The 14,548-nt window shown below is 43.8% G+C and overlaps 1 protein-coding gene across 4 annotated transcripts in view; it reads right to left on the minus strand.

Moving 5' to 3' along the window:
* Positions 1 to 7,082: 7,082 nt before the first annotated feature.
* Positions 7,083 to 14,548, minus strand: part of Abl2 (ABL proto-oncogene 2, non-receptor tyrosine kinase) — a 91,984-nt gene continuing 84,518 nt past the window's right edge. For 2 of the 4 annotated variants that reach the window (XM_005374949.1, XM_005374950.2), the window contains exons 10-13: positions 13,932 to 14,021; positions 11,137 to 11,310; positions 10,252 to 10,482; positions 7,083 to 9,942 (exon numbers count right to left, since the gene is read on the minus strand). In XM_005374949.1, the coding sequence (XP_005375006.1) occupies positions 8,771 to 9,942; positions 10,252 to 10,482; positions 11,137 to 11,310; positions 13,932 to 14,021 (1,667 nt within the window). In that variant the 3' untranslated portion in view covers positions 7,083 to 8,770. Of the gene's footprint in view, positions 10,483 to 11,136; positions 11,311 to 13,931; positions 14,022 to 14,548 lie in introns of all 4 variants that reach the window. The other 2 variants (XM_005374945.1, XM_005374946.2) reach the window with 1 other exon arrangement.

The following is a 14,548-nucleotide window of genomic DNA, read 5'->3' on the forward strand; positions in this document are numbered from 1 at the left end:
GTTCTCTTCATAAGGATTTTGAGAATCACTTTCTTTGGTCCTCTCAGACTGGAGACACACACACAACCTACCTTATGTACTCCAGCCTGGACTCCAGGTGATGCTTTGTATAACAAAAGTAGTTCATCACAAGACAAGGACTCACCCCAAAGAGCACACTCTAAAGATGGTGCCAAAGGGAATGCGTGCTGGCGTCACCTCTCCACCTTGTAGACATTACTTACCGTGGCCTGCTCACATTCCCTGTCAATTAAAGTCATGGGAGAAACACTCCAATTTCAAGGCTACTTTGCCAATAAAATATTGCAACCTTTATTTAAAACAAAACACAACTTGCAAACCTTGTGAGACAACAGGCAGAGAGCAGTCCCTTTCAAGGGCATCCTTTATTTACATCAAGTTTAACACTGTTAGCAGTTCACAGTCAGACAACAGAGTGAGAGAATTAAATTAGAGAACAAAACGACTGAAAATATATTACGGTAACAATTAAGAACGAATACCTGACAACACTGGTAGTGTGACCCATGATGGACGCAGTCAAATCCCATCCTGTCTCACTGTGTACTGTGTCCCCCTAGCAACGCACACGGTGCCCACCACTCCAGACCTCACCCTCCGCACCACACACACCTGCAGAGCATGACCTTTGGTATAAACATTAAATGAGCTTTTACAAATTTGAGCTCGCATGTTTTAGGACAAAGCTCTGTTACTCACCAGGAAGTGTCAAACTTATGTTTACCGAGCAAGTGCAAAACTGAGGTTTCTCCACTGATAGTCATTACACACCAGACTGCAAGGAAGGCAAAGTGTGGGGCTGACAAGGACACTAGGGCTTGCATATGCATTAGGAGGTCAGTCAGCCAACACGCCAGCCACTGCTTCTGTCCACAAGGAAGGATATGATTTACTCCTCTTCCACTCATCCCCCCACTTCTCAGTGGGCATGGCAAGAGTATATGTGCATTTACATAGATGTGTACCCCCCATGTAGCTATGAGGTGTGACTGTTTTTAATTTCCCTAAAAGGTTTCCAAACATATGTACCAAAGAACTTTAAGGTGAGTACCTTATTGTTCTTTCTAGTTTCTGAACACTAATTTCCCTGGCTAATTAAGGTAATTTCTCCAGATCTCAGAAAATTTTTTTCATCATGGCGTCTAAATGGCTACAGTGAAAACAGGCTACCAAAATGGAAGAAAGGGCCGGGTGTGGTGGTGCATACCCGTAATCTCAGAATTTGGAAGGCTGAGTCAGGAGAATCTTTCCGAATTTGAGGCCAGCCTGGGCTACAAAGTAAGTTCAAGGCCAGCCTGCCAGCCTGAACTGCACAGCGAAACTATGTTTCAAAAAGACAAAAAAAAAAAAAAAAAAAAAAAGCTGTCTTATCTGAACCTCACCTATCAGAAGCAGCTCTGTCTCCTGGCATTCCTCCACTCATAATACATGATATAGTTCTTAGAAATGAAATCAATCATTACTTGGGATTTGTTAATTGATAGCTCTGAAGCATTGCAGTGTATTGCAGTATCTTCTAAATCAGGAATAAATTTATTTGGCCTACTTCTTTATTCTTTTAATTGTGTTATAAAGGCAGAAATTAGGTACTCAGATATGTGAAAATTTTACTAACCCCAAGTCTCAATCTCCAACAAAATTTTAAGATACCAAGATGATTTAAAACTTCTGGTTGGAGGCTCAGAAGCAAATCTAGTCAAGTTCCAAGAACTCAGCTCCCTGTATTTCCTACCGTAAAGCTTGCCAGCGTTTGAACTTGCCCTCACTGTGTCCTAAAGGGTTACCAGTCTGCTCAGAGTCCTCGGTGTGCACAGCTCAGCAGCTCAGCGACACGCAGGATTCCAAACCTTGCTTTTGCAAGTACAGTGATAAACGCAAAATCTCACAGGAGAGTTTAGCATCATAATTCTGCCTCGAATGTGGTATGGGCCGAGAGCTGAGTGCCTCGTCCTTCAACATACAGGAGATACCATGCACGCATCCTCGAGGTGGTCTACAGGGCTGAAGACCCACTCAACGTGACATCCGTACCTCTGGCCAAGTTAACAGGATTTTGCTACTGTGTTCAGGCTGCTCAGCAGTAGGGAAGCTAAAAGATACAATTACCATAGGAGAGGAAAACATTCCAAATGTACGGATGTTGTACACAGGAACAAAGAAGTAAGTGCATTTGAAAGGTGGGAGGGAAGGAACCCGTGACAGCATCCTTTCCTCAGCGCTCCAGATGGGACTGAGAAAAGCGTAGCAATCTTCCTAGTCAGCACTGTGTGAGGAAAACACCCAAGTGGGGGTGTCACTGACACAGGCGGAGACCCAATGAAGTGCATTTCTACCAGACCTAACTCACTACTTTAACGCAAAATCAACCCAGCAGACAAGACTTTGCAAGACGCAGGAAGCCATCTTTGAAGGCACACATTGCTGCAGGTGACTTCTCTCTTAGAATCAAGCTAACTCGCTCTAGGCCTCCTTACCCAGGGAGAAGCAGAGAAACTTCCTACCCTGATTACAAAGGGCAGAGCCCTTTCTAAATCCCTGGCCTTTGGATCTAAGATAGTAAGTCAGACATGGAACTCTCATCTTGAATACACTTAAGACAGACCATGCACCTCAGGCGGGGGGCAGAGAACAGCAGCGCCAGAACAGAAACTCCTGTCTGGACCTTACAGTAAGCCTTACCAAAGACAAGCTGGAGCTGAGTCTCACCTGGGCGGCTGCTCTGCAGCAGCCTGACCGGCAGCCTCGAAACCCACCCGTGCTTCCCTAGGAACAGAGGTGCAGAGTGAATGGCAGTGAAGTTTGGCAACTGCAGTTGTGCTGAACAGGGCAGCTAACTGTTACTCCAGCACTACTGACTCTCCCGCCCCCTGAAAGGCCAGTCCTGCATTAGATTTTTTAAAGTCTAGTCACTAGAAAACCAAAGATGAACATACCCTGACTGTTAAGAACAGATTTTAAACCAAGGCCTCACCTCTTGACTGTGAGGCTACAGCTAGCAGCAGTTTCCCCAGCTGTCACAGGGAAGGTACAGGTGCCTTTGGGCTGCCTATGTCAAGCCTGGCAGCGAGGCAGAGGCTCCCTTGGAGTTGCCCACAAATTCCAAACTGAGGCAGGAATTTTCAAAGGCGCTAAGCTACCGGCTTGGCAGAAGCTAAGGCAGAGATACAGACAGTGGGAGTCTAGCAACACGTGAGAGGAAACTTACGCCCAGAGATCTACCTACAGAAGGACTGGCCGTTACATGCTTTGGACAGAGACGGACCCCAGAGCCAGGTGGTGCAAGTTAATGCAAGCAAGATGATGACACCCAAAAGTTATCAGGAACGAAAATACAGATAACCCTTGCAGCCCAATATGAACTCCTGTTGAGGGCATAGCCTGATAATGACAATGATATTAGTAGCAAAAATGGAAAGGAACGAGAGGTCAGGATGAAGTGTAGCTGTAACTCAAAAGTGGCCACCACCGTTGTTTATTCTTCAGTATTTCATAATCTAATAGGTGAATTAAGTTCAGCTACTCATCCCTGAATAAAGATAGCACAGATGATAAATGTCGATGCCATTTACGGCTGGTAAGAAATCCGAGAAGAGTAAAAATCCAAGTGTACTGGTTCTATGTCCATCCAGCCCCCTTCCCTATCTCCTCACCCTGCCCTCACAAAGCCACGCAGGACATAGGTTTAAAAAGACACTGTCAACACCAACAGGTAACAAGTCTGCCCACACCACATTTAGGGTTCCAAGGGCTGACCACGTAGGGAGAAGTGTTCAAGAGTAAAAGGGCCTCAGCCTTTTGACTCAAGGTCCTTGGAAGAGTTTCTGTATTCTGAAATGAATATAGTTTACTGCTTTTTTAAAGATCAGAATTATACCAAAAAATTGGTCCCCATTTTTCTGAGGCTTTTCAGCTGTGAACAACTTCAGCACAACACTAAGGTTTCATATTTATAAATGTGATAAATTATAGAGGTGGTTCTTTATATATCTGCAGTTCCAGGTCCCCCACAGGTAAAGGCCTTCAGGTCAATCATCATCTAATCAAATGTTTTATCCTCTACACAGACACTCACGGTACAACTTTATAGCTATATCCGATACTCTCTCAAAGTGCTTCCATGTACACTACCTCACAGTCACTAAAATGATACTGAATTGTATTTTAAGAAAAAGGAATGTAGTAGTTTTTTAAATTTAAGTTGGTATTCCTTTACTACAAAGTGCAAGACTCTGTGTTGCTGAGGTCAGTCCAAAAGAACGACCCCTTGTAATTTTTTTAAAGTACTGAGTTCTCCCGAATGCTTGTTTTGCTAGTGTTGCCATTACTCAACGTTCAAGCCCCTTAAGGTTACAGTGTGCTGGGAGCGTGTGCTTTAGAAAGTGTGCAGACTGCAGACTGATTGTCCATCTGAGCCACTTTTTTTTGCAGTGTTTCACAAAGCAGCAGGTATGGCAGAAAGACCCCATAACCAGAAGTCAGGAGACCTGAATTCTAACCTCAGTTCAGTCACTAACGGACTCTTCTGAGATAACGGGCGCGTAACTTAACCATCTTCTCCCATGGTTTCATAATCTATTAAGAAAAGGGTATCCATCGTTTTCAGACAATGTGAGCTTTCTGAAACACATGGAGAGATTCCTGGAAAACAACTGGCCAAGACTTCATCCCACTGTTACTTCTGATCTGGAGGGGGGCTACTTCATCCATTTTTCTTTAAAAACCCTTAGGGGGTTTTGTTGTACATTCCTGGATTAGGTATTAATAATTTATAGCTAACATTTATGGAGTGCTCATTGTGTGCCAGGCACTTGAGCTAAGAATCTTACAACCTTTTATTTCATTTAATCCTTACGACAACCCTGAGGTAGTGAATATTTATCCCTGTGTTACAACGAGGAAATGGAGGCTCAGGCAGGTTAAAAATGTTGCCTTCTAGATTGGCTTTACAGCCTAAACTCCAAACCAGTATCTAAACTGCATTCCTTAAACTCAAAAAGCTCTGTGACTTTAGTTAAATAAATATGGGTTATGACATAGCAAAGTCAGCACATTTTATTAACTGTTTTTTTTTTTTTTTTTTTTTTGGAGGCAGGGTCTTGCTATGAAGTTCTGGCTGGCCTTGAGATTATTTTGTAGCCCAGCCTGGTCTTGAACTCGAAATAATCCTCCTGCCTCAGCCTTCCAAGTGCTGGGATTACAGGCATGCACCACCACGCCCGGCTAATTGAAAACTATTTTACTAGCCACTTTTTAATTGAATTGTAAGAAAATTCCTAACTTAAACTTGTATTCACTCATTTTTTACAGTACAGGGAAATGAACTCAGAGCCTTTGCACTGAGCAGTATCCCAATCCCTTTATTTTGAGACAGGGTCTCAATAAATCACTAAGTTGCCCAGACTGGGTTTGAACTTGCAATCCTCCTGTATCAGCCTCTCTGAGTGCTGGCAAAGGGTCTCCACTACACAGAGGTTATCAGAAAAACAATGACTGCATTTATGCAAAAAGGACCTGGCAGCTTGGTACTGTAAGAACGTGCAAAACAAATCTTTTAAGAGAGTTTTTTAAGGCTAAAACTCTGAAAGTCATGATTAGGGTGTGCAGGAAAATAAATATTTTAACTTTATACAGTCTTTTAAGAGAATACTTTGTGTCAAGTACAATCAAGACGTATTCAACGTGAAACACTGCATTCTTAAGGTAGGAAATCGAAACTGTAATCATACTACCTGTACATGAAAAGACTCAGACTGTGGCACATATTTTATATATATCTCCACTTTACAAATCTGTCAGCACCCTGTACAAAAGCCTTTTTTCTTGCTTTCTGCTTTCAGACTGGATACAATTAAACTACAAGTTTCTAGAAGCAGTTTTCTGTTTTAGACTTAAACATTTTCTTTTACATAAGGTTTTTTTTTGAAGCTAGTCCTTTTCAAGTAGAAAAAAGGAAAAACCTAAATCACACTTTTATAGCAAGTTGACAGTGCCCTTTAACCCTAACTCTAAACCTTTAACCCCTGAAGTTACACAGTTCAAGCATCATGTGGATGGAGTGTGCTGTAATACTTAATATTACTCATGACAGTGTTCAGAAAAATCAACTCAATTTATGAATTTATTGAGCACCCACTGTGTGCAAGACAGAACTAGGTGCTGCCCCTGAGTAAGACAGAGCCCCTACCTACCACCTTTAAGATTGTTCTTCGGTGAGAAAACCTGGGAGCTGAAAGACACTCAGTAGTGTTTCCCCAAGGTTTATTTTCAGAACTCTTAGGGGGAAAAAAACCAGAGCCCTTGCTTATTAAAAAAAAAAAAAAAAAAAAAAATCCCCTGAAAACAATTATAATCCCTTTGCACCCCATGATGACAGGGATAAATTTAAAAAGCAGCATAATAATATCCTAAAATTTTAGCTTCCCCTCCCTACTTTTAAAAGACTAACTGCTAACAGTAAGTTCAAGTTCATGGTGTGATGCAGGGAAAGGTAAGGAAGGCGGGAGGGAGGACTGCTGGAGATTCAACTGGTCCCCAGCTGCCTGTACTGCAGCTACAGGCAGCATGCTGACGGGGTCACGTGACACCCGCCAGGATGCCCAGCAGTGTCCTCCCTTCTAATCCTTCTTTTACCTGGGCCTCCTTTGAAGCAGCAGTGATAAGAAGAATCAAAGTTTCCTTTCTTTTCAATGAAAACAAGTTCTTCCTTGGTCTAAGATATCCAAATATAGTTTCCAAACTCTATCCAAAACAGTTTCACCCTTTTTTTTTTTTTTTTTTTTTAAGGTTTTTTGGAGACAGGGTCTTGTCATGGAGTTCAGGCTGGCCTTGAACTCACTTACGTAGCCCGGGCTGGCCTCGAACTCATACAATCTCCCTCCTCAGCCTCCCGAGTGCTGGGATTACAGGTGTGCACCATCATGCCTGGCTCCCCTTTAGCATTCTAGCCCCGTTACTATAAAGTCAGCAGTTCCAAATTTCATTAGTTTCTTCTATTACTCAGCAAAGAAGAGAATGATTAAACAATTCAACATAACAATACTGCACTGAAGGGCTTTTAGAGAGAGGCTTTCAAAGCAGTAGTGAATACATTTATTTGCAAAACACCCTTGAGAACATGTACGGTTACTTTCATTTCCTAGATTAAGAGACGGTGCTATAGCTTGACAGTGGATCGAAGACAGAGCCAGGGAGAAAGCTCAATGCTCAGTGTTGAGTCCCTATCTTCCTATGCTAATAATCCTTTGGGAGGAAAAGCATTTTCACTGGCTTCTCTTTAGGAGTGTGTATGTGTGGTCTGGGGGGTATAAAGCTTTAAAAAAAAGAACGAAGCAACTAAAATTAGATATACCACCTAGAACATCAGTAACATATAACCTACTCAATTCAGTTCCTTCCTAATTAGCTTCCATAATTATAACCGAGTAGGGAACGGAAAAGGCCTATTTTTCAAGGGCAAAAAATACTTAAGGGTTAAGTCATTAGGTTGCCAGGATCTAACCTGTTCTCCCTGAAAATGACCTACTCCTTAAATTATGAACTCTTAGAATAGAGGTGAAATGACAAAATAAATAAAAGAATATCCCCAATATGAACTGTACAAACAAACATGATGGGCATGAGAAGAGAAATTTGAGAGGCGAAAGAACACCTTCCCCAACTGTCTATGCACATTGGGCTTAAGATGATAAAGGAGGAGAAAGAACAGGGAAACAGCCGTTATCACCAAGCCAACTTCTCAGTCATAGGCCTCTGCACCCAGCTGCACAGTTTCAAGAAGGGATCATCAGCTTGGTACTGCACTGTAGTTGACATAGTCCTTCGCCAGTATGTCAGTAAGCAGGGGCACTGTGTCAGAAAAGACTTCCCTATGACAACTTGTAGTGACCACTATTTTCAAAATCAATGTTGGGTAATGCCCTGAATGCTGCCAGAAATAAAGGAAGGCAGCCTGCCCAGCAAGCGACAGAGACCCACCAAGGAGACCCCTGTACCTATGGTTTACAGATAGCCACCAATAAGCAGAAAATCAATACTGGTCCATTAGGAAATAATATATTAGATTGGGAGAAATGACTGCTAATCAATATACGATTTTAAAGGGAAGTTTCTATCTTCCTGACTGAATGTCCCAGCATTCTTTATTTCCTGCACCAATGAACACATGATGGGAAACACAGACAGGGCCGTATTGCCATTTCATAGCCTAGCAATCTGATCTGCAGCTCTGACCCAACAGTAATGACCCGTGGAAGCAAGGCAAGAAGCAGCTTCCAACAGCCTTGGACAAACCTCTTGCTATATTCCCAGCTTTCCTTTCTTCCGCCCCACTGCCACCTGCTAGGTAACTGGGAGCACAATCACTCTTGGTGCCCTCAGAGCCCCAGCCCAAGGCTCTCTTGTGGTGCAGAATGACTGGGAGTAGCCCAGTCCAGCACCTCACACGGTTCCAGGTAGGGATGGATGGGCTGCACTTCTTTCTTTATGAAACAATCACACTCCCTGTTTTTCTAGCAGTTTCCTGCCGTGTCTGCCACTGCCTTGCCCCCACCCAATTTACACCTCCTTTTAGTGTGATTTGCTTGTTATTTTTGAGATGAACCTGTAAATGTGAGAACTCAGGGGTCTGAGGTACTTCACATAAACACACTCAAGTATCAGTCTTTCAACTTGAAAACAAGAACACAGGAAAACAATTCCCTTTCCCTCTCCCCTCAGAAATGTGTGCATCTTCCCACTAGGCGGACAGTGGCTACCTCTGTACCACATCACTGATTTCCTGTACACATGACAATAAGTTATTAAGGACAGGGTTTGCCCCAGGCACGCCAGCAGCTGCGGAAGACACCTGCAGCTCCTGCAAGCTGAGTTCCAGTTTGCTCACAGCCTCGCGGAAGGCAAACTTGTTGCGAGTCTGAGGGATGCAGTCCACGTAGCCTGAGCAGTAGTCGAGCAGCTGGTGCCCAGTGTCTACCAGCTGGCTATTGGGCACAGGTTCTGTGATTGCACTGGACAGTAGGTCAGCACATTCTAGAAGAGCCTCTTTGCTGATTTTGTCTGCTGAGATTTTCTCAGCTGCCTGTTTGGTTTTTCTCAGAGCCACCTTAGTACCTGCTGTGCCATTGGCCATTTTGGCTGGCGAGATGGAAGATGTGGGCAGAGGCACTTGAGGCGGAGGCATCACTGGCCTCCCAGCTTTCCCACCTGCAGACACTGCCCCTGGAGCTGCCTTCTTCCCTCCTTCCTGTGTTTCTGACACAGGCTGTCCTGCAGGAGGCTCTTCTGTGGCATCTGAGCACACGGACGGATGCTGCAGTAGTCTCATCACTGGCGGTGGGGGTGGGGCACACTTTGGTTTTACCCGTCGGGGTCGGTCCTTGTCTCCAGAGGATGTGCCCTGATGCTCAGATAAGAGCTTGAATTTATTGCCCTGAGAGTCTGTGCCGATGAGCTGCACGTCTGCTGGGGTATGTTTCAGGGTGGGTGAGATGAGGACTGGCACTTTGTGGTTGTGGGTAGTAGGGAGGACGGCTGCAGCCTTGGCTGGAGAACACCAGCCTGGCTGCTCTCCATCCTCTGGGACTCCAGCCATCCCAAGGCGTGCCCCACCATTCCTCTCCTTGCCTTTGGGGGCAGCTGCCACTCCAGCCACCCCTACCCCTGAAGAGTCCTTCTCTGTAATGGCTGGGTCCCCAGAGGGGGTTCTCAGAGGAAGAGGTGTGGCTCCTCTGGGCAACAGTTTAGCTTTTGGTCTCTCCCTGGTTGGAGCAGCACCTTCCTCTGACTTTTTTGGAAGCATGTCATTGGCCCTGTCCACATTCTCTTCTGGCTGAGAAGAGGTGGACACTGTCCTTTCCAGCTGGAGTTTGGACCTCTGGCAGTTCCTGGGAAGGGTCATTGCCATCCTATCCTGCTCTGGAAGCCCTGAGGACATGGAAGATGTAGAGTTTGACCTTGGAAAAGGCTTGGAAGTGTCATCACTGGCTGTGGGTTTCCCTGCTCGTAAGCCCAGTGTCTTTTTGATTAAGCGAGGTGTAAAGAAGCCTGTGATGCCAGACCACCCACCCCCAGCAGTGCCACTGCCCCCACCACCCCCACCATCGTCACTGCAGAGATTCCTCTGGGCAAAGCTCCCCCCACAGCACTTGGGTGGCACCAGATTCGCCTCTTGCTGGGCAGGAGTGAAAGAGAACCCATCAGCATGCTGTAGAGAAGCAACACATGAGAAGTTACCCGTGAGTTCATATTTCTTATGAGGCTGATTCTCCATCTCTCGGAAGGAGCTGCTGCGTTTAGGGGGTGTGGGAGCATTTCTCTTTTTCATGAAGGAGCTGAAGAAGCCTCCCTTCCGATCCCTGGTGAAGCATGTCTCTTTGGCATCTTCCAAGAGGCTGCTGGGTGACTTATCTCTTTGTTTTCGAGGCAGGGCAGGGGACCCAATGGTCTGTGCACTTTTAATGAACCCTGATGAAAAATGGGCGATCAATAATGTGAAAGACAAGAAATGAATCCATTAGAATGACTAAGGTGGAATTATAAAAGTTCTATAGGCATCTATTAAATTTTAGGTGTTGGCAGTGTTTGAGGGGGGGAATGAATAATTATCGTAGTTAGCATTCCAAATGGCATGTACATGTAAATGGGGGGGTGATCTGCCGCTTATGACCTCAGTGGTTAACCTTCCCCTAAAAATAAACACAACTGGCCACAACTATTAGACTTGAAGAAGAAGTTTTTGCCAGAACGATGAAGATAGTAACTATTTGGAAGCCAGAATGTGGGCTGGGGATTTAGCTCAGCGGCACAACGCCTGCCTGGCAAGCGCAAGGTCGTGAGTTTGATTCCCGGTACTGGAAAAAAAACAAACCAAAACAAAACAAAACAAAAAAACGAAAACCATTACGGAAGCCAGAATGTGAGGAAATGGAGCAGGGGCAGAGTCACATGCTGGACTGATAGATCAGGACTAGTAGCGTGGGCCACGTGTGGCCAAGGAGTAGACTGGGAGGTGAAACAGATGCCACACTGTCCTCAGGGAAGACAGCCACAGAAGAACCCAATCCCGAGCTCTTTCCATAAGCAGTTTCTACTTTCATCTACACGCCTAGCGAGCCTTACCTGGTGCTGAATTGGAAGCAGGATTTTCTGTGGCATCTTGCGCCCCGTCAATGTTCTCCTTGTTCTCCACCTGTTTTTTCAGCGTCCGAGTCTTGGAAGGAAGTATTGGCAGTCGGGGCAGATATGGAACAATAGACGAGGAGGAGGCAGCTCTCCCGAGCTCCTCGGCCACTTCTGTGAAGAAGACAACAGCACTGATAGAAACAGTTTCATGACAGAGAAGTCCTTCTTTTCAGAAAAGATATAAAACTGAGAAAGAAATGGAGTGCAGGATAGTACAGAAATGCAGCAACAAGGCGCAGCGGCTCGTGCCTCTTGTCCACTTACTTGGGTGGCTGAGGCTGGACTGTTTGAGCCCAGGAATTCAAGGCCATCCTGGCAACAGTGTGAGATGCCACCCATTAATTAATTAATTAACAATGGAATTACAGAGTATTTATTCCTTTGTCTGGCTTCTTTTGTTCAACATTATGTTTGTAGAAGTACAGGGGTTTCTTTCTCATTGCTGTGTAGTACTTAAATGTGTGACTATACTAAAATTCATCTGTTCTCTGATATTTAGGCTCATTCCAGTTGTTAACTAGTACAAGTATGTTGCTAAACTGGGCATGGTGGTGCACGCCTGAATCCCACCACTCAGGAGGCTGATGCAGGAGGATTGCTGCAAGTTCGAGACCAGCCTAGGCTACAAAGTAAGCTCAAGGCCAGCCTGAACTGCATAGCAAACACTGTCTCAAAAAGGCTAAAAAAAAGATATGACCTCAACAATGCTGGCAACTATGTCCCACCCCACTTGGAAGATTCTAAGGATGCCCAATGTAGAAGCAGAAGTAAATGGAAACTGGCGGGGGTGGAGTGAGGGAAAGCTGCTTGAGTCCATGGCGTCAACTATCTCTATTTTCCACAGCTTGGTTATGAGCCAAAAAACCTTCCTTTTATTGCTTACGAAAGCTTGAGTTAGTTTTCTTTGGCTTACATTTAATTAATACATGCTTTTTAATATAGGGATACATGAATTATCGTTAATTGTGACTGCCAACTTGACTAGATGAGGAAGCACCAAGCCGAGTAGTGAAGTACACCTGTGGCCACGTCTAGGTGGAGGCGTGCTTCAAAGGATGTATCTCTTGCTGGTGCTGTTTCCTTGCTCTGCTTCCCAGCCACCATGAATTAAGCAGCTTTGCTCTGCTGTGCTCTTCTGCTGTGGTGTTTCTGCCTTGGACCCAACAGCCATGGACTGAAACCTCTGACACCCGAGTCACATAAACTTCTCCTCCTTTAAGTTGCAGATGTCAGGAATCCTGCTGTCCAGCAACAGCAAAGTTAACCAAGACAAGGGAGTATGTCTTATCTGTGTCTCTTGACCTAGTATAGTGGCTGCCCCACGTGAAATGATCAATAAAAGGTGTGTTTAATAATTTTACATTCCTTTTCAAAATAATTTTCAATTGAAACTAGTCTTTAAAAATTGATGTGCTGGTGTTCTGAAGGGATTCTTGTTTTGTTCTGTTTTTTAGACAAGGTCTCACCATGTAGTTCATGCTGGCCTTGAATTCACTATGTAGCCCAGGCTGCCTTCAAACTCATAGTGATTCTCCTGCTTCAACCTCCCAAATGCTGGGATTATAGGCATGCACTACCACATCCAGCAAAAAGGGTTCATTTTTAAGAGAAACAGAAATATTAAACTAAGGACACATGAGAGATTAGAAGTTGATGTAAAAGTACAGCTGACGCGAAAGTAAAATGGACCCTACGTTCTGGCTGATGTTCACCATTTCTAGCACTTTGATTCCATAGGAAATAAAGCATATAGAAGGCCAGTACAGTGACAGAAGGCCAGTACTGTGACAGGCATGTGCCCTCATGTGCCCCAAAGGCCAGCTGTGATCTCCTCAACCTATACAAGTGCAATATTATTGAAGGGAAAGTATTTTTCATTAAGCTCTGATACTGTACTTCTCTTTTTCCTTTTTTCTTAGTTGATGTACCCTTATCTGATAAATCACTAAGGGAAGCAGACAAAATTCAATTTGCCTGACTTCCTCTTTGAATATTTTAAAACTGGAACATAGCCTGCTCTGCTCAATTATGAAGGAAAGGAAACACATCTCTGCTGATAGCGCATCTTATTCTAAACCTCCTTCCCTCCTAATATAATCAATTATATTAATCAATTATACTAAAAATTTTAGATATTCAATTATGTAGTTATAATGGTTAACAGCCCACTAGATGTTTAAGTTGCCCTTAGTTAATATTACAAAGTACACTGTCATACTTTCATTCTCTTAATTATATCCTTAAATAAATTTCCAGAAATAACATTTCTAGATACTGTTTTTGTAACTTGATTCTGTCTTGATGTGGTTTGGAGAGAATATTTTTTAATCTCAATTTTTTTTTTTTTTTGGTACTGGGAATCAAACTCAGGATCTTGAGCTTGCCAAGCAGGCACTTATGCCACTGAGTTATATCCCCAGCCCGAGAATATTGTTTATACTGTTTATTTTCCTCTTTTCTTCCTTATATCATAAATGCTAAGAACTATCAAACATTAATTTTTCTTATGGAGAGAATGAATTAATTTCTAATAAAAATGTAATTTCAACATTAAATATACAAGACAGAAATAAGATAGTTCAAAAAGGGCAAGAAAGCAACAACAGAACGGAGGCCAACCATTAATGTAGAATCTTGAAACAGAATCACAAACTCTAGAAGCTGACCGTTTTTGAAATGTGATTATCACCTGCACATACTACCTACCAACAGTAAATTCACCAGATGCTCACCTTCAGAAATGCTAGAGTCATGGAACATGGTTTCAAAAGCTTGATGGGTTTCAGCAAAAGAAGGCCTGTCAGCAGGGCTCCACTTCCAGCCTGTATGACAGATAATAGTCTTCAAAGCGCATTGCCAGAATTATATACATCCAGCAGCATACTAAATAATGAGGTCCATGCGTCATGATGCATGCTCTTTTTGTTTTTGTTTTTTTTATCTCTTTGAGACAGGGTCTCACTACACAGTTCAGGCTGGCCTTGAGCTCACTTTGTAGCCCAGACTGGCCTCGAACTCTCAATGATCCTCCTGCCTCAGCCTCCTGAGTGCTGGGGTTACAGGTGTGCACCACCATGCCCGGCTCATGATGTATGCTTGTAAGTTATAGAATATTCATTCAGGGAGTGATGGAGCTGCTTCTCAGTTCTAGATTTAGAAGCGTAAGAACTCACTTCCTAAAGCTGGCCTTTGGTTCCTATTCCCTCTACTATAAGGATAAGGAAAGGTAAGGAAATGATTTTTATTTTTTAATTTTTTTTGGTACTGGGAATCGAACTCAGGACCTTGTGCTTGCCAGGCAGGCGCTGTACCACTAAGCTATATGCCCAGCCCAGGAAATGATTTTTAT

The sequence above is a fragment of the Chinchilla lanigera genome, unplaced genomic scaffold, assembly GCF_000276665.1.
Source record: "Chinchilla lanigera isolate Chin_1 unplaced genomic scaffold, ChiLan1.0 scaffold00005, whole genome shotgun sequence".
NCBI lineage: Eukaryota > Metazoa > Chordata > Mammalia > Rodentia > Chinchillidae > Chinchilla > Chinchilla lanigera.